Source organism: Zingiber officinale, chromosome 1A, assembly GCF_018446385.1.
Source record: "Zingiber officinale cultivar Zhangliang chromosome 1A, Zo_v1.1, whole genome shotgun sequence".
NCBI classification, from domain to species: domain Eukaryota; kingdom Viridiplantae; phylum Streptophyta; class Magnoliopsida; order Zingiberales; family Zingiberaceae; genus Zingiber; species Zingiber officinale.
In genome coordinates this window covers 34,778,667-34,803,494 of record NC_055987.1, presented here as the reverse complement: position 1 = coordinate 34,803,494, position 24,828 = coordinate 34,778,667, and the positions used below count along the sequence as shown (strand labels likewise).

Sequence of the window (24,828 nt, the reverse complement as noted above, 5' to 3'; positions counted from 1 at the left end):
GACAGCTTAGTCATTAGTATAAGTGGGAGATTGTTGTAGTGTATACTGAAAGCCTAAGCTTTGTAAACATTCATTATGAATAAAGAATCACATTTGGTTAAATTAACTATATTTAGTTGTAGTTGTTCAATTAATTTATATTGTAGATAACATAGTATGTGGTGTCACATGCAGAAGATAATGTTATCAGTACCTTATAAATTATAAACAGTAGCTCACGATCAAAATGGAAAGGAACAAACCATTAGAAGGTCGTAGTGTAATTAGGTATCAGTTTATCTTGACTGTATAATTACACTAGTACACTCAGAGTGTATTGAGTAGGACCATTTGAGGTTGTTTCTTTTATACTGACTTTATAAAGAAATAAAGACCTCGGTTATTATGGAAGTGTGTGCTCTTAATCCTAATATAATAACAAGCACATATATTTGATATTTATTTCTTTAATTTATCAATGGGTGAGATTTAGTTCGATGAATCAATAAGCCTGATAAGTTGGGAAATGGTATCACTTATAGTGTGTGTTGTTGATTATAGAAGGAAACTGTGTCCTAGATATACTAGGTTGATAATGTCCTCAAGAGGAACTCATAAGGATTGTCATGTTAAATCCTGCAGGTGGACTTAGTCCGACATGACGATAAGGTTGAGTGGTACTACTCTTGGACTAAGATATTAATTAAATGCGTTGTCAGTAACTCACTTAATTAGTGGACATTCGATATCTTAAACACAGGGAGACTAACACACTCATAATAAGAAGGAGCCCAAAAATGTAATTTGGGATTGGTGCGGTAGTTCAATAATAGTTCTCTAGTGGAATGAATTATTATTGATAAAATTAAGTTGTATGTTCGGGGCGAACACGGGATGCTTAATTTTATCGGGAGACCAAAACCAATTCCTCCTCTCGGTCCCTATCGTAGCCTCTTATTTACAGAGTACTATACCCACCTATACCCACCTTCTATACCCACCAATAGGGGGCCGGCCAAGCTAGCTTGGGAACCAAGCTAGGGCCGGCCTAGGTATAAAATTAGGTGGTCGGCCCTAGCATGAACCCAAGCTAGTGGGGGCCGGCCAAATTAATTTAAAAAGAGATTTTAATTTTAATTTTTATTATGTGGGAGATATAATTTATTAAAGAGAATTAAAATTAAAATATCTCTCTTGTAAAAGATCTACAAAAGATTAAAGAAAGAGATTAGATCTCTTTCCTTATTTGTAGATTGGTGAGATATTTTATTTTCTCTTTAAAAATTATTCACATGTTGAAAAATTAAAGTTATAGAAATTTCCTTTTATCAACCATGAAGAGATTTTGAAGAGAAATTTTATTTTTTAAAATTTTCGGAAACAAATTAGGAAGTTTTAATTGTTGATTAAAACTTGTCCAATTTGATTTCATTGTTGTGGTCGGCCATAAAATTTCAATTGGGGAAATTTTATTTTATTTTTCTCAATTAAATCATGTCAAGGAAATTGAGGAAATTTTATTATAAATAAATTTCCTAATTTGCCTAGGCCAAGGAATATAAAAGAAGGGGTGAGGGTGCCTTCATGAGACACAACCTCTATTATTTTCTCTCCCTCTTTTCCTTGGTGTTGTGGCCGGTCATCATCTCTTCTCCTCTTCCTCTTTGTGGTGGCCGAAACTCTCTATTGCTTGGAGCTCTTGTGGAGGCCGGATACTACTTGGAGAAGAAGAAGAAGAAGGAGAGAAAGCTTGCATCTCTTGGAGCTTGGTTGGTGTTTTGTTCTTCATCCTTGGTAAAGCTTCTTTGTGGCCGAACCTAGCTAGGAGGAGAAGAAGGTGGTTGGTGGTTTCTCATCTCGGAAGATCGTTGCCTACACAACGTCCGAGGTTAGAAGAGGAATACGGTAGAAGATCAAGAGGTCTTTCTAAAAGGTATAACTAGTAATTTTTCTTTCCGCATCATACTAGTTATTTTTGGAAAAATACCAAATACAAGAGGCTTATGATTCTAGAATTTCGAATATGTTTTTCGATGTTGTGTTTTTTTGTTTTTACTTTTCCTTGTGATTTGATTGTTCTTTTCGGTTAACCTAAAGTTATTTTAGGAAATTAAATATTAGCTTTCTATAAAAGGTTTTGTCTAGTCAGTGGTGGTTGCTCCCATATCCAAGAAGCCCATGTGCCTCGCCACGTCAGTACTGGGAACCGATTATGGAAATTAATATTTAATGGAATTAATAACTTAAGTTGATTTGGGTCGAACGTGTTAAGTTACGCAGGAGACCCAAGTCAAAACCTAAAAGAATGAATAGATTAAGTTTTGGATCAAACGTGTTAAGTTCCGCAGGAGATCTAAAATTTAATTTAAAAGAACACATGGTAGCTAGGAAAAGGTTCAGACCTTTGTACAAAATTTTTGTACAGTGGAACCTCTAGGTTTTCCGAGTAGCAACCAACAGTCTCTCCCTAAGTTAATAAGTTATATATTGTCATTTGTAATTTGGTTTGAAATTAGCCAAACCCAATATCTAGGTCGAGTCACTATAAAAGAAGGTAGAAGTCCTTAAGGATAAGACTACCCTAAGCACTTCAAATGAATAAGTTCAAAATGGAACTTCAACATAAGTCCAACAACTTGAGTAATAAAATTCCTTTGAAAATTGAAGTTGAAGAACTAAAAGGATCATTAAAATGGTTAACTTCGATCTCCAAGTTCCTTAATATATTACTTGAAACACAAAGGATCATATACAATTGATCTTCACATGCTTATAAACCTATGAAATGATTCAAAATCATATCTATTATTAGTTAATGAACTGCTAGAATTCAAGTCTAACCATGGGTCCCTAAATCAATCATGAGTATTTAAGTTGGACTAAATCAATATTGAATCCGCAATAGTTATATTCATTACCTAGATAAACCATATCAAACTTATGATTCCTAGAGAACTAATAGAAAAAATAATTTTATTGTAAGATAAAATTGCATGATTGTTTCATTTGTTACTTTTATTAAGCATCCTCAGTTTATTTTCTACTTAACTTAGCATGGCTATGTAAGAAAATAGTCAATTTGATACATAACAACCTAGTGTTAGGATGTGGTGAGATGATAGTATATTAGGGATGCTAAGAATAAGGGTATCCTATTTGGTGCAATTAGTTCAGAGAAATTAATTGAAGCTACCTCACCACATCCGAAACTAGTTAGACCTAAATTTTTCAATAAGTAGGTAAAAAGTATAATTTCTTAAAAATGCTTTATTTAAGGAGGTGGTTGTTTCTCCGATATCATAAAAGGCCATTGTGCCTTACCACAACTTATAAGTCAATTTTTAAAATGTGTATTTAATTGATTAATGGCCAAACCTAAATCTAATACAAGGTTAAATTAGATTCAAAATTCAAACTAATTCTCTTCAAGTAAAATTGAAAACCATTTCACCAACCCTATAGGTTAACTCGATTAATAATCTAGAAATGTGTGAAATGGAGACTAAGGTAAATTGGTCAAAAGGTGAGATTTAGTTCGATAAATCAAAAGGCTCGATAAGTTGGGAAATGATATTACTTATAGTGTGTGTAATTGATTATAGAAGGAAACTATGTCCTAGTAATCTAGGTTAAGAATGCCCCCAAGAGGAGCTCATAAGGATTGTCATGGTAAACCCTGTAGGTGGACTTAGTCCGACATGATAATGAGGTTGAGTGGTACTACTCTTGGACTAAGATATTAATTAAAATGAGTTGTCAGTAACTCAATTAAATTAATGGACATTCGATATCTTAAACACAGGGAGACTAACACACTCATGATAAGTAGGAGCCCATAATGTAATTTGGGATTGGTGCGGTAGTGCAATAATAACTCACTAGTGGAATGAGTTATTATTGATGAACTTGGGTTGTGTGTTCGGGGCGAACACGGGATACTCGAGTTCGTCGAGAGGCCAAAATTAATTTCTCCTCGAAGTCCCTGTCTAGCCTCAATAAAGCCTCAAATCCACTCATGAAAAGCCCATCTTGGTGTCCAAGAGGGGGTCGGCCCATGGCTTGGTGACCAAGCCATAGGGGTCGGCCCTTTGCTTTGTGCCCAAGCAAGAAGCGGTCGGCCACCATAATTCAAATTATGAGGGTTGTTTTGAATTTTTGAAATCTTCTATTTGTAGATAATTACAAGTTTTAAAAGATGGATTTTAAATTTACAAAACTTTCCTTATTTGAAATAGGACACATGGTTTAAAATAAAGTTTTAAAAGTTTAAAAACATTCCTTTTTTAACTATCCACATGGTTTTTAAAAGAGAGTTTTAGATTTAAAACTTTTATTTTTGTAACCATGTTAAAAAAGGAAATTTTAAATGAGAAGTTTTAAATCTTAAAACTTGTTTTAAAATTTTCCATTTTTGAAATCCACATTAGGAAATTAAAAGAGAGCTTTTAAAATTTTATAAGAGCTTTCCTTCTTTGCTTATAAAATTTTTACAAGTTTAGTTTTTCTCCTTTTAAGGGCCGACCACCCTTGCTTGGTGCCCAAGCAAGTGACCGGCCAATAAACCTATCAATCAAGAGGAGAAAAAAGTAATTAAAAAGGTAGAAAGGAAAAACAAGAGGAAGATTTTAATTTTTGTAAAAATCTTTCCTTATTTGCCTTGGGCAAGTATTATAAAAGAAGGGGAGGAGAGGTCTCATGAGACATCAATTCTTATTCTCTTGTTTGTGTTCCCTCTTGTGGCCGACCCTCTCCTCTTGCCTTTCCTCTTGCTCTCTTTTGTCCCTTGGTGGGGGTTGTGGCCGAAACTTAGAGAAGGAGGAGGAGTTCTATAGTGGTGTTCATCTTGGAGGATCGTCGCCCACACAACGTCCAAGAGGAGGCGAGGAATACGACAAAAGATCTCGAGGTCATTAGCATACAAAGAAAAGGTATAACTAGTAATTATTTTCCGCATCATGCTAGTTTTTTTCCCTTTGTATGAATTCTAAACACAAGAGGCATATAATTCTAGAGTTTCGAATTTGTGATTCGAGTTTGTATTTTTTTTTATTTTTCAAATTTGTGATTCGATTATTCCTTTTGGTTAAACCTAATGTTATTTTAGGAAATTAAATATTTAATTTCGTTAAAAGGATTTGTCGAGGCAGTGGTGGATGCTCCCATACCCAAGAAGGCCATGTGTCTCGCCATGTTTGACCTGGGAGCTGATTTTCGAAATAGATATTTAATTGAATTTGTAACATAGGTTGTTTTGGATCAATAGTGTTAAGTTCTGCTTGCAATCCAAGTGTGAACCATTAAGAACAGATAATTTAAATTTGGAATCAATAATGTTAAGTTCCGTTTGTGATTCCTAATTTAATTTATAAAGAATACAATAGGTTGTTTAGGAAAGGTTCGACACTTGTACAAAATTTTTATACAGTGGAACCGGTACGATCTTCCTAGAACCAACCAACAGTTCCTACACTCCAAATCGACTCAAAATTAACAACTAAGTATAGATCAATCACTAATAAATCTGATCAACATTAGGTTGTACCTAATCCAATTGTACCTAGCTCTTCCGGCGACGGCTCATGGCGATCGACAAGTCCACTGTGTTGAGATTCAAGTGATGCTTGATCTGACTGCCGGCGGAGACCACAACCACCCATGGTGAAGATCTAGCTTTATCAAATCGCATCCGGCCGTGGTGGAAATCAAAACCAAGGCTCGGGAGGGTGGAGCCTATGGCCAGCCAACACATCTATCGGCCTCTAGTCAGGATCATCGCTAAGGGAGAACTGGCCAATGGCGATGGATCGAGGATGATGGCACCTACCCAACGGTGCTGGGGTTTGAATCTTTGCTCTCGGCCAAGATCATGCTGTGCAGAGGTGACGACTCGGATCAAGAGGAAGCGTCAAAAGGGAAAATCGATCGGGCGCTGCAGCGAGATCGGGAGGCAGAGGCGGAGGATCGGTTGGAGAGGGGCCTCGGTCGGCGATTCGATAGGAACAACATCTACTGGACGAGCTCTGTCGATGGAGGAGAAGAGAAGCTCAACCAGTGGTGGGTTAAACGACGCTGGCGCGATTAGCTTCCTGGCGATGGAGGCGTCATCGTCGGGTAAAGATAGCGAAGGAGAGGGGAAAAGAAAGTTTTGGCATTTAAGGTTAGGGCATGGGAAGGTTTTAGAAAATGAAAAGAAAAATATTTAAGGAAATAAAATATTTCCTCGTTTAAATTGGGTAGCTTAAACGGGCTTTCCTCTGGCCCAATAATTTATCCCCTCAACTTACGTCATACGAGTTCCGAAAAATTCTCAGAATATTTCTAAAAACTCCCAGAAAATCAAATAATATTATTTGTCAAATAACACTTATTATTTAATTGCTGGATTTTACACGCCGCGACTGAGGGCGCCTTCAAGGAGGTTGAAGGCACCTTCAATGGGCTTTATAAGGGATCCTCGACCAGCAGCTTCATCAGTCAATTCCCAAGTGATCATTCTCCTGTGTGCCGCTCAAGAAATGTTCCAGAAATGCTGTAGCAACACCCCGACGACCCGGAGCTTCAATTTCAGTATTTCTGTTGACGGTATAGCTTTATTGTTATTGTTTTGTAATACATATTTGTAACTTTGCGATCTTATAGTGAATTGCCCAAAGTAAATGCTCAATGAGCACAGACCTTGGAGTAGGAGTCACCCAAGGCTCCAAACCAAGTAAAAACACATGGGTCTTTCTGTGATTGTTTACATATTCCGCTGCGTTTAACTCGTTGATTTTTCGATTACGATAAGTGAAAGCCACGAGCGCTTTTCACCCCCCCCCCCCTCTAGCGCTTTTCGATCCAACAAATTCTACACACATATACATTATTTTTATAATTTGTATACAATTTAATTAAATAAAAATACATGTAGTATCAAATTTTATTTTACCAATCAAGATGGATAATAAAATTTATTCTCCATCTTAACACTATGATTAACAATAACAATGACAAATTTGGTGTCCATTTCGTACTTTACATTCCCCTCCTCTACATGAATTTGAACACCATGTGTTGCACGCACTAGTATCACTAGCACCTCTACAACTTGTTTGTTGTCTATCACCCCACTTTTTATATTCCGAACAACAATTGATAGCATCAGAGCGATCTATAATTTTAACCAAAAAATAATAGTCAATATTAGGATATATGAACAATATGTAACAAATAAATTCAATAAAATTTGCATGGAATATTTAAATGGTGTTTACTTACTTGCAAAGCATATAGTTGAAAACAAAAGAAATACACAAAGAATTGAAACTCGAGACATTATGTAGTACTAAATAGCTTTTGAGTTTTTTGTATTTTGTATTGATTGTGTAATTATAAAAGTGGTGCAAGATGAGTATATATATTGTTCCGAGAAGTGAAAATAGGAGAATACAATTAAAAGAAAATATAACAAATAACATAACCGATCCTATAATTAGTAGCAAAGTGGTCATACACTTATAGAAAGCTTACTATTTTTATCTACTTTTCAATTAAGTAGATACTACATAGAAGTATAGCAAGTTCTTAACATATCATGAAGCATGGCATGTGAGACACATGGGGATCATAATTAGGTCTCTAACCCTAATATCACATAGTGGCCGAAACATATGGTTGTAACTTAGGTTAACAATCAACATATAAGCATGTGAACCTTAACACAATATCATATCATATATCATAAGGAACATCATGAGCATATTTAGTTTGGGTTCTAGGTTTCCTAAGTTTATAAACTTGTCATGGCCGAATCTTATCAAGCATTACATTAGGTTAAAAATCAACATACAAGCATGTGAACTCTAAACCAAAATCATATCATATATCATAAGGAACATCATGAGCATGTTTAGTTTAGGTTCTAGGTTTCCTAAGCTTATAAACTTGTCATGGCCGAATCCTATCAAGCATCACATTTGGTTAAAATCAACCCACAAGCATGTGAACTCTAAACCAATATCATATCATATATCATAAGGAACATCATGAGAATGTTTAGTTTAGGTTCTAGGTTTCCTAGGCTTATAAACTTACCATGGCCGAAACTTGTTAATCATGTAACTAGGTTTCATGTGGCATAAAAGCATGGCAAACCCTAAACCATTTTCATAGTATTTATTATAAAGAACATCCTGAACATGTTTAGTTTAGGTTCTAGGTTTCCTAGGCATATAAACTTGTTGTGGCTGAAAGTTCATGGAGCATGGAATAAAATTCTAACCATCCTACAAGCATGAGCATGTCATGTTAACTTCATATCTTGTCTTAAGGAAAATCATGGCATGTTTGGTTTAGGTTTAAAGTTTTCCTAGGCCCTTAATCCTACCATGGCCAAATGTTTATGAGCATGAAATAAAGTTCATACAACATGAGCGTATCATGTTAACTTCATATCTTATCTTAAGAAAAATCATGGCATGCTTAGATTAGGTTTAAAGTTCTCCTAGGCTCTTAATCTTATCATAGCCGAAAGTTGAAAGGGAGACATCCTAATTCCAAGCAACATACAAGTATGAGAAATGTTAACAACTCTCTTATTATAGGGTACATATCATAAAAACAAAGGGTGCATGTTTAGTTTGAGTCTTAAGCTTACCTAGTTCTTTTATTCATGCTTGGCCGAGAGTCTAGGATCATGAATCTAATTTCCAACTAAACATTCTAGCATAGAAACAATAGATTAACCCCTTACCATAAGATACATGTTACAAGAAACATATTGAGCATATCCTAGTTGGGTCTTAAAATTTCCTAGGTCTTTCTTTTTGTCTTAGCCGAAAGCTTCATGAAGAACTCCTAGGTTTTAAGCAATCTAACCTCATGGAAGAACACGTGAACTATTGTACCACAGGTGAGGGGGAAACTTACATATTTTCACTTGTTGTTCCTTAAGAAAATGATACCCTTGTGAGGAGGAAGAAGAAACTTCTCTTCCTAGTTTTCCCTTTTTGTTTTCTTCTTCTTGTAAGAGATAATCCTTGAGACTCCTTCTTGGAAATTTGTTTTCTTAGGAAGAAAACCTTAACTGGACTTTTGAGAATGAGGGAGAGGAGCTCTAAGTTTCGGTGGAGAAGGAAAAAGGAGGAGGAAGAAGGAGGAAGAAGAAGAATTAGCAAATTCTCTTTCTCTTTTCTCCTCTAAATCATATTTATTCATCATGGGAATGAATCATGTCCTTATTCATTCCCCCTTAACTCCTCTATCTCTTCCCTCTTTAATTCCCATGAAAATTAGAAGGAAAAGAGGGTAGGAAGGCAAATTTTCCTTTTTCTTGCTCCCTCTCTTAACCAAGAGGAAGAGAAGGTAAGCAACTTGGTTTTCTCTTGCTCTTTTACTTAGTTTTTTCTTCTCACCTTTAACTATAATTTCCATTCCTTTCTATCCATCTATTATTCATTATTCTAGTGGTTATCATACACCAATTTAACTCTATTATTTGTGGGAGGTTCAAGGTTCAAACCTTCACCTCTCTTTCTTTTTATTTCTATTATTTCTCTTTACTTTTTATGCTCTAACGAAAATAATACCCATATCTTATAATTTCATGGGTGTTACATAATATATAACTCGAAACACAAAGGATCATATACAATTGATATTCACACGCTTATAATCCTAAGAAACGATTCAAAATCATATCTATTATTAGTTAATGAACTGCTAGAAATCAAGACTAACCATGGGTTCCTAAATCTATCATGAGTATTTAAGTTTGACTAAATCAATATTGAATCCGCAATAGTTATATTCATTACCTAGATAAACCATATCAAAGTTATGATTCATAGAGAACCAATAGAAAAAATAATTTTATTGTAAGATAAAATTGCATGATTGATTCATTTATTACTTTTATTATGCATCCTTAGTTTATCTTTTACATAACTTAGCATGTCTAGGTAATAAAATAGTTAATTTGATACTTAACAACCTAGTGTTAGGTTGCGGTGAGACGATAGTATATTAGGGATGCTAAGAATAAGTGTATCCAAGTTGGGTATGGATTATCCTATTTGTTGAGAGAAATTAACAGAAGCTAGCACGCCACATCCTAAATTAGTTAGACCTAAATTTTTCAATAAGTAGGTTAAAAATATAATTTCTTAAAAAGGCTTTATTTAAGGAGGTGGTTGTTTCTCCAATATCAAAAAAGGCCATTATGCTTTACCACAACTTGACAGTCAATTTTTGAAATATATATTTAACTAATTAATTGCCAAACCTAAATCTAATAAAGGTCAATTTAGATTTAAAATTCAAACTAATTCTCTTCAAGTAAAATAGAAAACCATTTCACCAAACCTATAGGTTAACTCGATTTATAATCTAGAAATGGGTGAAATGGAGACTAAGGTAAGATTGATCAAAACATTATAAATTAAATTATATTCAAGAACCATTTTGAGTGCCAAAATATAGAATTTTCAAAATTAAGTTAATTTTTTGAAATAAAAAGATTATCGAGATAAGCACATGGAATAGATCCAGGTGCCAAAACCATTTTGAAGTTTCAAATTTATTAAAATTTATGCGCCCGTACCCTAGTCCAGGATGCCCACAAAATCTCGCCCAAAAAGCCTACTCAAAACGTCGTCATTTGGGATGAAGGCGCCTCAACATCCTCCAAGTTCCCAGAAATGTTGCCACATAGAAACAAGACAAAGATGGTTCAAGAACATGGAACACCTTTGGGTGCACCTATATGATTTTAGATGGGGGACCCGAGGCTTCAGCTCCAGGCACCTCCAAAGCTTGTTTCCGAGCTATTTTTTCCCCATATTTGATTTCGGTCTAGTCTTGCATAGCCTAGGTAATTAGTTCCTATTTTAGTTGTCCAAAAAATGTTTTGGTGACACCCTAAACTCAACTTATCATTATTATGGTAAAAATAAATCATTTATTTATGTTGGTAGGATTAAGAGAAGAGCCACTGAGCCTGATTCCTCCAGCACCTCTAGCACTGACATTAGGTTTCGTATAGAGGAACTTAGGGTGTCCATAAGGTGTCTAGAAAGGAGAAAATAAAAATATCATCAGGGTTCATCGACCTAAGAGTTGTAGTTCGTGGAGTTGGAACTTGTGTATCAAATCATGTTAATATGTTGTATTGTTCCATTCATTTGTACACTACTTATTTTATTTATGTATCTTTAAATTGTTAAAACTATTCATGTGTTATATAGTCAATGAAAATGTAAATGACAATTCATCCCTCTAGCGATGATAATTCTACATATATATAACATTTTCTTCAATATATACATTATTTTTATAATATGTATACAATTTAAATAAATAAAAATACATGTTGTATCAAATTTTATTTCACCAATCAAGATGGATAATATAATTTATTCTCCATCTTTACACTATGATTAACAATAACAATGACAAACTTGGTGTCCATTTCGTACTTTACATTCCCCTCCTCTACATGAATTTGAACACCAAGTGTTGCACCCACTAGTATCACTAGCACCTCTACAACTTGTTTATTGTCTATCACCCCAATTTTTATATTCCGAACAACAATTGGTAGCATTAGAGCAATCTATAATTTAACCAAAAAATAATAGTCAACATTAGGATATATGAACAATATGTAACAAATAAATTCAATAAAATTTGCATGGAATATTTAAATGGTGTTTACTTACTTGCAAGGCATAGAGTTGTAAACAAAAGAAATACACAAAGAAATGAAACTCGAGACATTATGTAGTACTAATTAGCTTTTGAGTTTTTTCTATTTTGTATTTATTGTGTAATTATAATAGTGGTGCAGAATGAGTATATATATTGTTCTGAGAAGTGAAAATAGGCGAGTACAATTAAAAGAAAATATAACAAATAACATAACCGATCCTATAATTAGTGGCAAAGTGGTCATACACTTTTAGAAAGCTTACTATTTGTATCTACTTTTAAATTATGTATTGTCATATATATAGAAAGAATGTAATATTTATCGAGTATATAATTTTGTAATATATATCAGTTATTTAATTATAGGAAATATATTATATATACTATACACTTTTAGAAATAATACTATATACAAAATTGTTAACGAACATTTTGCTATAGAACATTGCAGACAATCCTCGTAGTGTGTCTGCATAACTGTTTTTTTAAAATACAACTTTTTAAAATCTACGTCTTCTTTCTTTCACTTTTATTTTTATAAAATAAACATTTCCTCTCGTCATTCTTCTCGCCATAGACTTAGTATTTTAACTGGTTCAAACTTATTACTTTAGCACTTAGAAATTATAAATTTTATTTTTTGACTTACTACTTTATGACAAAAATATTACCAAGTAAAATGTTACTTAAAATTAGACGTGAGGATTGTATTTTTTAACCTACATAGTCTAAAATGATATTTACTTCATCAATTTTATTACCCAAATAATTATCATATATTACTTCGTAATTAATAATTGTTGAAGTAAACAATGGCAAAGTCTATCAAAAAAATACACATAGTGAAAATATGAGAAGCAAATGAAGATACGAGGGTTGAGGGCTACGCTTGCTGTTGGAAGAGGGCAACAGGTGATGTTACATTTCTTACTTGGGTGATAAGATTAAGGAGAAGAAAAGAGAGCTTTTGTGCTTGAGAAAAAAACTCAGGGTTTATTTCCATTGGTGAAGAGAATAAGGAGGAAATGGAACAGAAGATGTGTAATGACCCTACCCTCCTCTTAACTAGTCTGTAAAAGTGGTTGTTACTTAACTATAACTTTACTTAACTAGAGTTGCTCACGCTATTGATAGTGATACTTAGAACTCTCCATAAACTCGAACATGCTGTTATTCAGCAGCTGAAACATACATGAATGTAGGTACTTGCTACGGTTCATCATGACATGAAATTCATAAAGAGACAAAAATGGTTCATCTTGACACACCACTTCAGATTTTTATAGCAATTGATATATCACAATCTGTACATGCATACTACTGTGATACAACTGAAGTAATGGGACTAATGTGTATAGCAAATTTAAACGGAAGAATTCTATGAACAAAACCAGCAATACGAAAAGAACAATTCCAGCAATGCAAAAAGGAATTAAACCATCTATGTTTCCCTATCACTCTAAAGACAGAATTCTAATAAACTTTTAGTGAAGTGTCCCAAGGCTTCCATTCATCAGTCACCACACACCCATCACACATCTCCTTGTCGCCTTCCTTCACTATAGCTTCCCTTTTCCTTTATCTGTAGTAAGAGGAAATGCAACTATAAGCGGATGCATAGTAAGCGCTGTTTAACTCACAAAAACTCAATGTGCATATATATATCTATAACAGAACTAAAAACTGAATGCTAAAAGAAAATCTGAAACTGAAATGCTTAAACTACACAACGAAGAGATCTAAAACTGCATGTTAAAGAATTAATAACCAAAAGTCTAACAGCATGGTAAACACACCAGTCGTTCCTACTAAAGAGTTCAACAGGAAATCAAAGCTTCATGTCTAAATTAGCTACTAAAGATCCAACTGAACACTCCCAGAACTAAATCTGCTCATGCCCATTTCATAGCACAAATTGAAGCTAAACAGTAAGCTCCAGAGGGGGCTGTTCGTGCCCCTTTCTTAGCGCAAATCAAACTAAAACTTGTCAGAATTTAAAACCTATGTATAGCTGTTTCGTTTATTCAAAACTTATACTTTTATACTTCAAAATAATAATAATTATCCTCTTGGGCCCAAGCGTTGTACCAAAGCACGCTCCTAATAGAAACTGGGGTGGCGAGCCACCAGTCCTACGAGGGTGAAGACCTTGGTCCTACCAGGGCCAAGACCTCGGAATCGGTCACCTGGATTTGTTTAACGACAACCTCAGAAGTCGGGTACTAGCCTCTTCAAGTAAAATACTTGTTATCTGTTAATACTTCTCATATAAAATATCTCGGCATCTCTTCAAGCACTTGGCTTGCTGGGGATCCAAATTCTGGAAATTCAGAATCCTATAAAAACCTTAATCTTGTTTTACTTACAACTACCCATAAGCCTCTAAAATATCTAATAGGCACCTAACCATTCTACTGCATACTCATTCAGATGGTTGTTCCCATACATTGCAGTAAGGAAAAATCTAAAACTGAGATGGTACATATATATATAGGCCATTTCTGTTCATCGCATTGACCACGAAATGAAAACTACATGCTTAAAAGAAAAAACTAAACTATTTCATGTTCACTGCCTGGCAACCAAATCCGAAACCTGCAAGGCTCAAAATGATCCAATCGTGCCCATTAAGGTAACAACAAATAGAAATCTAAACATGAAACGCTAATTATAAGGGCTGAAGAATCTAAACTACATGCCTAATATATACAAATCCCTTTTTATTTTATTTTTGAGATTCATGGCAGCATACTTCGTAAATCAACTTCTTTACAGCGTGCTTCGAAAATCAAGAAGAAACAAAGATCCGAAAGCTACTCCTACTGTAGGTGAGAAGCACATACCGAATTTCCTTGACTCGCAACCAAGATCAACTTCTAGGGTTTCAGAGAAGCTCGAAATTTTCAGCGTCTACACGCTCTCCTCGACGAGGTGATCGTGAAGGTGTGTAAAGCCCTCGGAATGGGCCCTTGGTCGGCCGTCGGAGACAAAGCCCTAGCTCCCTTTTTTATTCCTTCGCCCAAGCAGGGGACGCTGCGCGCAGTCAGGAGGAGGAAGGGTTTAGGTTACGGAAGAATAGAACTCCCTTCCTCGCTTAACTTATCCCTCATTATACCTAGGATATTTCTGTTATCTATTACCACGTAAATTTATTTTTGCCCTCTATTTGATTAGCACGGCCCTGCTGGGTTCTTGGTCATCCAAAGCTACTTAGGGCTTTGCTTAACTAGAGGTCCCCGGTTCGAACCTCGACCCGACCTCTTTTTGCCTCACTTTGTTTCTTTTGGTAAAATACTAAACGAACTACGAAAATTGCATAAAAATACTCTAAAAATTTCTAAAAATCTCTAGAATATTTCTAAAAATCTCTGGAATTTTTGGAATAGCTGAAGTAGCAAAATTAAATAAAAATGTAAAATAGCCAAAGCGAGAATTGAACCCGAGACCTATTAGAGCCTACGATTTATAGATGACTTTAGTAACCAAGGGGCCCCAGTAGGGGTGTGCTGAAAGAAGAGGAGAAAATTATATTTATACTTTAGTTGGGTCGTATTAATCACTTAATATAAATAGGGAAGTTAAGTGGGGATTTATTATTTGATCGACAACTTTCCTCACCCTCACCCTCACACGCCGCCCTCTCTCTTCTCCCGCACCTTCTCGACATGCCAACCTCAAGAAACCTAGGGTTCCATCCCTAGGGTCGTAGGAGCCCCTTCCGGTGACAACTCCGGCATGAGGACGCTCCCCTCCGTGAGAAGAACGCTTAGACGTAAGAGGATCACCGAGGAGATCTTCTTCTCCGGAAACCTAGCGATCGGATTGTAAGAAAACTTAGCGCAGGAAGTAAGTAACCCCTCACCTGCAGTATAAGTAGCTAATCGTATTGTTTTATATTCTTAGTCCAGCCCTAAGCAGAGTTAGAGCACACCAAGTGCTCGATTAAATGACTATACTACAACAAAATCCCTCATAGACATCAGTGGAACAACAACAGTTTTAAGCAAAAACCGATGTCTTTGAGTATTTTACACCAGTTTTTCCAAAAACCGATGTCTATGAGCGCTGAATTTCGCTCATAGACATCGGTTTTTTAGCCGATGTCTATGAGCGCCTTTTTTTTCGTTAATAGACACCGATTTTAACAGCGGTTTTTAAAACCTGATGTCTATGATAAATAAAATAATTTAATTTTTCCACCCATACTTAGCCAAAATTACAACACTTCCCTCCAAACCTAAACCTATATCGCGCCGCCCTTCCCCTTGCTAGATCGACACCCCCTTCCTCTCCGATCAAGATCAACACACGACTCCCTTGTGAGGTCTGTGGAAAACGACCACATCCATATCCTCTTTCCCCTTCTCTTCTCCTCTCCCTTCCGTCTTTGCCCTCTCGCGGGTTGCTCCATCTCTTAGGGTTTCTTCTCCTCATGTTTTTTGGTTTCTGGTTTCTCCATCTTTTCCTCATGCTTCCTGGTGCTTAGGGTTTCTGCTCCTTCGTCATCTGCACATTTTGCACCTCGCCTAGGGATAGGGGTGTCAATTCGGGTGGGTCGGGTCGGGTTGGGTCGGGTTGAGTTTTTTTTTTTTTTTTTAACCCAACCCGAACCCGACCCGAACCCGAGTTCAACCCAAAACACCTCAACCCGAACCCGACCAACCCGATCAACCCGAACCCGACCCATATAACCCGAAAATCCGATTCAAAACGACTTTTTTGGGCTATTTTCCCTATAATTCTTCACTTTTATCTCAATACTCCATCATTATCATACAAACATACATTAAAACATCTAAATTTTTAAAATAAAATTTGATTTAACCCCAAAAAAACCCACAAAACCCTATATTTAAGCCAACCCAGGTCAACCCGGGTCAACCCGAACCCGACCCGACCCAACCCGAAATTTTTTTGCTCTCCAACCCACCAACCCGAACCCGACCCGAACCCGAAAATGCCCAACCCGAACTTGATTTTTTTCGGGTCGACTCGGGTTGGGTCGTCGGGTCGGGTTCATTTTTGACACCCCTACCTAGGGATCTTTCCAATGACGACGTCCTCGACCGCTTCCACTCTCATTATCGCCATCATCCTTCTGCTTGTCGCCCCCTTGTCACCTGGGAACTGCGCATCGACTGGAGAAGGTAACGCTCTCTTCTTCTCTTTCGGTGGGTCGGGGAAAAATCAGAGCTTCGCCACGGAGTTTGCCCTCTATGGCGATGCTGAGATGAATAGCTCGGAGGTGAGGGTGATGCGTGCGGCGAACGAGAGCTCCGGGCTTATGATTTACTGGAAACCAGTCAGATTCTTCGGCACCAAGCCCGGGTTCTTTCCATCAGATTTATGTTAATCACAACGATGACAATTTCAATAACTCTGATATGCTGTTATTTTTAGGTTAATCACACTCTGGATATTCTGCATGCGCTCACACGCATTGCATGTGTTTCAGCGGAGCATTAAGGAACCAGAAGCAGATATTTGTTAATTGCCTTCAAATCTCCAATAGCTTGCTAATCGTTAGGTACTTATTTCCACAATTGAGTCCATAGGGGTTGGATCCCTTTGCTCTTTTGTTGATATATGTTGTGAAGCAAGGGGAGATTGTGTTTGGAGTGAAAAATAGGAAACATGGAATGCCTTATACTTGTTATTTATGCCTTTTTGTTTTTCCTCCTGTTTCCTCTTATCTTTCCATCCAAGTAAACTAAGTGCATCTCTCAATGAGCCAATATCAAGTGTCCTACTTTGGTGTGAATATGTCATGCAATTTAGATTTCTTATATCACTATAAGAAAGTGCATTTTGATCTTATGAACTAACATTGCAATTTTCCTTTTAGTTGAAATGCGTTGTCCTGAAGTTTGTTTGACATGCTACCTTGAACAGGCAGCGTTATTGATGGACCTGAGATATATGAGATATACAAGCTGATTACCTTCTCTGCCTATATAAGGCAAATGCTACTTGAATTTAAGAATGAAGGCAAAGGACCTCGACAGCACTAATAGCAATATTGTGAATCATTCTACTCTGCAGTTCTTGTTTGCCGCTTCATCAGCATCAAAATGTGCACTCATCAATTGCTGTTTTCGATAGTAAACGTGAGCAAATATCTCCAAGGTGCAAGTTGCAAATTCATTTCTGTTTGTAAAGTGATTCTGACCTATTTAGTAGAAGATCTCTCAGTGTTCACTCGAAGAGATTTTGCAATTTTTCACAACAGAACCGCAATGAACAATACAAGCATGACCCTCGTCAACATTGCTATTGTTGTATATTCATTTCAGTTAGGCATTATAACTGAATACATTATGGCTTCTCAGACATCAGTTAGGAAAGTAAGCATCCATTCCAGTCAGATATGCGTGTGACCAGTCAGATTCTTCAGCACCTTTGTCAATAGAATCAAATAAACTATACTCAAGTTGGCCATCAATGGAGAAATTGAACTTCATAATTTGCAGGTACACGTGACACCAAACTTATGTAAAACTAGTTTTTTCTAGTTTCCTTCATGTAATTCTGATTTGTGACTTCTTCTTGTCGATTGTTAAGTGTAGATTTTTTCTAGTTGTGGATTCTTTCCGACGATGGTTTGCTTCTCATCCTCAGCAGAGGAGAAAAATTACATTCTTGGATTGATTACGATGGAGAATCGAAGAGAATAGAGGTCAAGCTTTGCCAGGATAAGGATCCGAAGGAAGCAGCCCCTTCGATCTCTCACTCTATCGATTTGTCTTACATGTTGTGGAGGGAGGCGTCCTGGGTGGGTTTATCTTCCTGGAGTGGCAATTCTAGTCATGGCAGTAGCATATACTCGTGGAATTTTACAGAGAAGAGTAAGCTCTGTACTTGCACAATTCCACTTTATTCTGCATTAATGCTTAGCAGCTTCAGGCATTCATATGATTGATGATGAAAGCAAATTAATTGTTCTATAATATAAGTATAGGATTGTTATATCAAAAAATTCATACTAAAAAAATTTAGTAAAAAATATTTATGGACTCAGTGCATCTTTTTTTAACTAATAAATTGTAAAATAGTTTCCTTGTTTCCCATTCTTTAGGTTATCCTTTGATTGTTACTGCTTCATGGCATCATGAATGTTTTGTTTGGTCTATTAAGTTGTTTGGCTGTGGTTAATTTCAGCTCCTGTTTGAAACAAGAAAATGGTTTTGGTGCTGAGTGAATAGGAGAAATACTAATATACATGTATCCTGATTATATTTGCCCCTTTCATGGAATTACTATATATTTCTTGTTCCTATTTAACTTTTACAATTCATTTCTGATTATTTTTCATTGTGCGTTGTATTTGTTTGCCTAGTTCCTGTTTGCTACTTTGTAGACAAGTCTCAATTCTTAATCAGGATCGGACAGGATGTGCTACATGATGTATTTAAAAGGATACTTCTTTCATAACTAGCATTTGGTTTCTAATTGAGTTTGGTTAGTTTTATTATATTTAGCATATCCCAACTGAGTTGCATTTAAATTATTTGTATAAAAGTTGATTTCCATTGATAATTAGCTAAAACATTTAAATAGTTTTTAAAATTATAATTAAAATAAATAATAATAATAAAAAATTAAATTGAACTAAATTTTAATTTGTCGTAAAAAATACAATAGCCTGGCTTCGTCACTGTTACATAATTGCTTCCTATTATGTACTTTGATTGGACAAGGAAAGTCTCCCATTTATAGTGTTTACTTAGAGGTACTTGGTTGCATGGTATGAAAAGAGCAATAGCAAAAAAAAATGGAATAACGGTGCTTGATTTGAGTAAGTAGTGATGGATCCAGCAGAATCAATCTTCCAAATATGGGATTACTTAGCAAAATGGGGTATAAAAATCTTTCTATTCTCATTTCACACTTCTATTATTCTTATTTTTATTACCATTCATATTCTTAGGATGGATTAACAGGAACGGAACATATTCATCTTTTACCATAATCATTTTCATTACCATTCATATTCCTTTCCATAAAACAAGCGCACCCTTACCCTTCTCACAAATCATGGAAGCAACGTGATGTCAAATGGCATGGTTCAAATACATTATTTAAAAGGCTCTCCATTGACTTGTTAAGGATCTGGTAAGTATTTTATCGCCAATGCCATGTTGAGACCAGCTCATCAAAATTGATGTCTAAGTTATTTACATCTCAATTCTATGCTTTTAATCTAAATGAAGAATTACGACAACATTTGGAGGTCAGTTAATAGTTATGGTGTTTGGCAACCATATTTATGATGATGATGATAGCATCTTGTTCTGCAGATTGATGCTCATATAGGCAGTGTTAATGACATTGCCTTTTCCTATCCCAAGAAGACTCTCTCGATCATCACTTGCGGCTTTGACAAGGCAATTAAAGTGAGTAAAACCATGTGGTTGATCAGTCAGAAGATTATACAAGAAGAATTGTATGTTCTTAACAGGTTCTGTTGCATGATGAATTGGTGTGGGATGCTTCAACTGGACAAAAATTCCTAGATCATACTGGAACTTAACAATAATATGATTGAATATTCTGTATGACCTTATTCTTGGGCAATCTTTCATGTTTTTTTATAAAATTCCTAGATCTTTTACACTTTGTTTCTGGTGTCCTTACTCCTTACACCTTATTTCCATGTGAAATTTTATAGGGTTTTGCAAGTCTTGCTGGAGCACTAGTTGAGAATAAGGCAATTCAATCTATACATCTCAAGCTAATAAGACTTACACACACTTAGATTTTCTATCCATGCAGTTCTTTCTTGCAGATTTAATTTCTTCATCAGATCTGTTGGCTTTCCAGTATTTATTGATTGTACTACTTCTCAGCAATTATGTAAAACTATATTTCTTCTTTTTTAGGAAAAATAACACTTCTAGATATTGGCAACAATGAGATTAGTCCCAAAGGCGCCTTTAGCATCGCTGAGTTTGTTAAGAAAACTAAGTCCTTGCTACGGCTGAATCTTTACATGAATGACATTGGCGATGCGGTGTGGTTATTGACTATTGTTGCTTTATGCTCTGTTGCTTCACTTCTGAAGCATAATTTATCATCTAAGGTGCATATATATATATATATATATATATATATATATATATATATATATATATATATATATATATATATATATATATATATATATATCTCATTGAAAATCATATAAATGAATTGGTGTTACTTATCCTTATTGCTGCTGAGGAATTTATTTACTTTCCATGTACTCTTAGTGATAAAAGTGAATTTATTATTTGCAAACTAAAAGTGAATTTATTTACTTTTCATGTACTCTTAGTGGTAAACAGTTATGTCATTTGGGCCGACTACTAATTAATTGAATTTGAAAGATTAAATTGCTGTTTATGTAGTTAGATTAAAATTTTTGGTTTGGATTATATTAAGTTCCCAGGAATGATAGATCTATCACTATATGATGTGATTGAGATAAATGATGAATGTTTTTCTTTTTAAGCATTCCAATTAGTCATCTTGTTACCTGGTGCTCTTACTACTTTTTCAACTATGATATTTAGTCTTGGTTTACTAATATATTATTTATGTGTTTTTACAGTTTACAAATCTCAAGTACTCCAGAGTTGAAATTGATGAAGTGCGGTTCGAGTGGGCTGAATGCATGCTAGATTACATTTGAAGTGCGGTTCTACCTTGATGTGTTATTAAAAGAATGTTCTACCTTGATTTTGATATCTATTAGCTAGCTTTTGATGTAAAAAGAATGTTTGGGTAATTTATGGATATTGTTGTAAGAAGATTATTTATATAATTTGTGAATATTTGTGTATCTTATGGATATTGTTGAATGAAGAATATTTGTATAATTTATGAATATTTTTGTATTTTTTTATTATTGTCGGGTTTTCATTATTTCGGAAATCAAATTTGTGTTGTTAAAAAATATACATATTACATCGGTTTTCCACCGCTGCAAAACCGGTGTTATTAACTAATATTACATCGATCATTTACCGCTGCCAAAACTGGTGTTATTAACATACAATATTACATCGGTTTTACATCGTTGATGAAACAGTGTCGTTAAGTGATACTACCCCGGTTAATAACCGATTCGAAGACCGGTGTCGTTAAGTGATACTACACTGGTTTTAACCCGATGTCTAAAATGACAGACTTTTAACATCGGCTTCATAGACATCGGTCGAAAATGAAATAGACACCGGTGGAAAACCGATGTCTATGAAGGTTTTTGTTGTAGTGCTAGAACAGTTAAATACTACCGTAGGCATTTTAATAGCTCAGTTAAATGCCCTAGAAGTATTATAAATAGCATACTTAGTCTTGCTTCAGTTTATATGGGATTACGGTCCAATGGGTGGGCTCCCATAGATGCCTCTAGGTTTAGATAACCTAGTTCTAGGTTCAGATTACCTAGTAAGTGTAATGCCCGCCCCTCCTTGTAGTAGGGCGGGGTTACTTTACTACTTGCGGAAACATACATGCATATTAAAATTTCTTTCTAAAGTAAAATAGTGGAAATATCATGAAGTCATGCGGAACATTAACATAAATAAACTTAGTTCATGTCAACATAAAAAAAAAATAACATAAGCAGGTCTTTTATTCATCTTAGCTGAGCCACCACCACACACATCTCTTACCTCTCCTGCGGCTCCCCTAGTTCATCCATTCTTTGCCTTTATCTGCGGTACAAGGAAAGTAAGCTATAAGCACACAGGCTTAGTAAGATCCTTTCCTACTCACAAAACCAGATATCATAGCATAATCACATAAGCATATAACAATGGAAAACATAATCATCTAACATCATATCGTGTAAACATAGCATCATAACATATCATCTCATAAAGAACATCATGCTATATCATAACAAAACTCATAAGAGCATCATGTCATATAAATCATAAAGGCATAGCATATCATAAAGAAATATCATGATGTATCATATCATCAATAAAAGAACATCATGTAATATAAATCATAAAAGCAAATCATATCATAAATCATAAGAGCATCATGTCATATAAATCATAAGAGCATATCATATCATAAATCATACGAGCATAATGTCATATAAATCATAAGGGCATAACATATAATATCGAAATATCATGATGTATCATATCATCAATAAAAGAACATCATGTCATATAAATCATAAAAGCATATCATATCATAAATCATAAGAGCATCATGTCATATAAATCATAAGAGCATATCATATCATAAATCATAAGAGCATCATGTCATATAAATCATAACGGCATAGCATATCATATCTTAAATCATATCATGCACGATGTCTTTTAAAACATGTGTCGTGTCATATGCAAGATGTCTTAAAACATATCATATAGTACTTGAACATAATATCATCATGAGGGCCCGGCTTGTACCACATACATACATAAATGAGCGCAATCCCTAGGACAGGGTAGCTAGCCCCGAACCTACTAGGGAACTAGGTACGTACTACGACCGTCGACCTAGGGGCGTACTAAGGAGCCCATCCCATTTTACTAAACCCGTTCATAGTCCGTCGGCCTAGGGGCGCTTATGGAGCCCACCCTTGGTACAAGCCATACAAAGTAAAATAGCATATCACGGTTAATGTCATAACATAACATATCATATCTTGCCATATCATGAAGAGTGCTCTTAGTTCCCAAGGGGAAGCAACTCTTAGGCCTTCACTTATCATATCATAGAGAGTGCTCTTAATCCCAACAAAAAGGGAAGCAACTCTTAGGCCTTTGCTTATCATATCATGAAGCATGCATACTTGGGCACATAGCACATCATAAGAGACATTATCATGCATGGATCATAAGCATACATAAATGAGCATATTACTTGTCATATCATAAAGCATGCATACTTGAGCATATAGCATATCATAAGAGACATTATCATGCATGGTTCATAGGTATACATAAATGAACACATCCCCTATCATAGAAAAACATAATCATGCATGGAATCATTAAATAACATCTCTTAATTCATAACATAGCATGTGAGGCACATCTAGGCTCCTAATCCCATCATGGCTGAAAGTTCAAAGAGTATGAACTTAAACTCTAAACAACATACAAGCATAAGAATCTCATGTTAACTTCATATCATATCATAAGGAAAGTCATAAGCATGTTAATCCAATTTTTTAAGCTTTCCTAGGTCTTGATCCTTATCATGGCCGAAAGTTCATGAAGAAGGAAAATAAATTCTAAGCAACATACAAGCATAAGTATCAAGCTAACTTCATATCATATCATAAAGGAAATCATGAGCATACTAGATTTAGTTTAAAGCTTCCTTAGGCACTAATATTCACCATGGCCGAACCATAAAGAAACATGTGTCTAGATTTCAAGCAACATCAAAACATGATAACCCTAAGTTAGCTTTATATCATATCCTAAGGAGAGTCATGAACATGTTAGACTAAGTTTTAAGCTCTCCTAGGTCTTTCATTCACATCATGACCGAATCCCTATAGTGTAATACCACTAGGTTCCAACAACATACAAGCATGCAACCACTTAGAATCTTTCATACCATTTCATAAAGAAGGTCATGAGCATGATAACTTAAATTTTAAACCTCTCCTAATCCATTATTCAAGTATTGGCCGAACACCTTATAAGTATGACATTAAGTTTTAAGAAACATAGAAGCATAAGAACACCAAACCAATTTCTTATCATTGCATACATATCATAAGGACATAGTGAACATGGTTAGTTTAGGTCTTAAACATTCCTAGGTCTTTCATCAACACTTGGCCGAAAGTTCAACATCATAGATCTAGGTTTTAAGTAAGCATGCAACATAAGAACATTAACTAGCTTCCTATACTAGGGTACTTATCATAAGAACATAATGAACATGCTTATTTAGGTCTTAAACTTCCCTAAACCTTTTATTCATGACTTGGCTGAACACCTTAGGAGCATGAAATTAAATTTTAAACAACATACAAGCATAAGAACACTAAACCAATCTCCTATCATAGCATACATATCATAGGGACATAGTGAACATGGTTAGTTTAGATCTTAAGCTTTCCTAGGTCTTTCATCTACACTTGGCCAAAATTTCAAAATCATAGATCTAAGTTTTAAGTAAGCATACAACATAAGAACATTA

At 35.2% G+C, this 24,828-nt stretch overlaps 1 protein-coding gene across 1 annotated transcript; it reads left to right on the top strand.

Moving 5' to 3' along the window:
• The first annotated feature begins 16,714 nt into the window (after positions 1 to 16,714).
• Positions 16,715 to 18,583, top strand: LOC121997473. The gene is made up of 5 exons (XM_042551894.1): positions 16,715 to 17,012; positions 17,557 to 17,623; positions 17,707 to 17,790; positions 17,894 to 18,008; positions 18,242 to 18,583. Exons 1-5 carry the CDS (start codon positions 16,715 to 16,717, stop codon positions 18,581 to 18,583), a joined length of 906 nt encoding a protein of 301 aa, XP_042407828.1.
• The last annotated feature ends 6,245 nt before the right edge of the window (positions 18,584 to 24,828 follow it).

Excerpts from the sequence above, each read along its gene's own strand:
- LOC121997473 (XM_042551894.1), top strand. The coding sequence starts at position 16,715 with ATGACGACGTCCTCGACCGCTTCCACTCTCATTATCGCCATCATCCTT. Across the intron at positions 17,013-17,556 it reads GTTCTTTCCATCAGATTTAT|GCAGCGTTATTGATGGACCT; the intron begins GTTAATCACAAC and ends TACCTTGAACAG. Across the intron at positions 17,791-17,893 it reads CGTGAGCAAATATCTCCAAG|AACCGCAATGAACAATACAA; the intron begins GTGCAAGTTGCA and ends TTTTCACAACAG.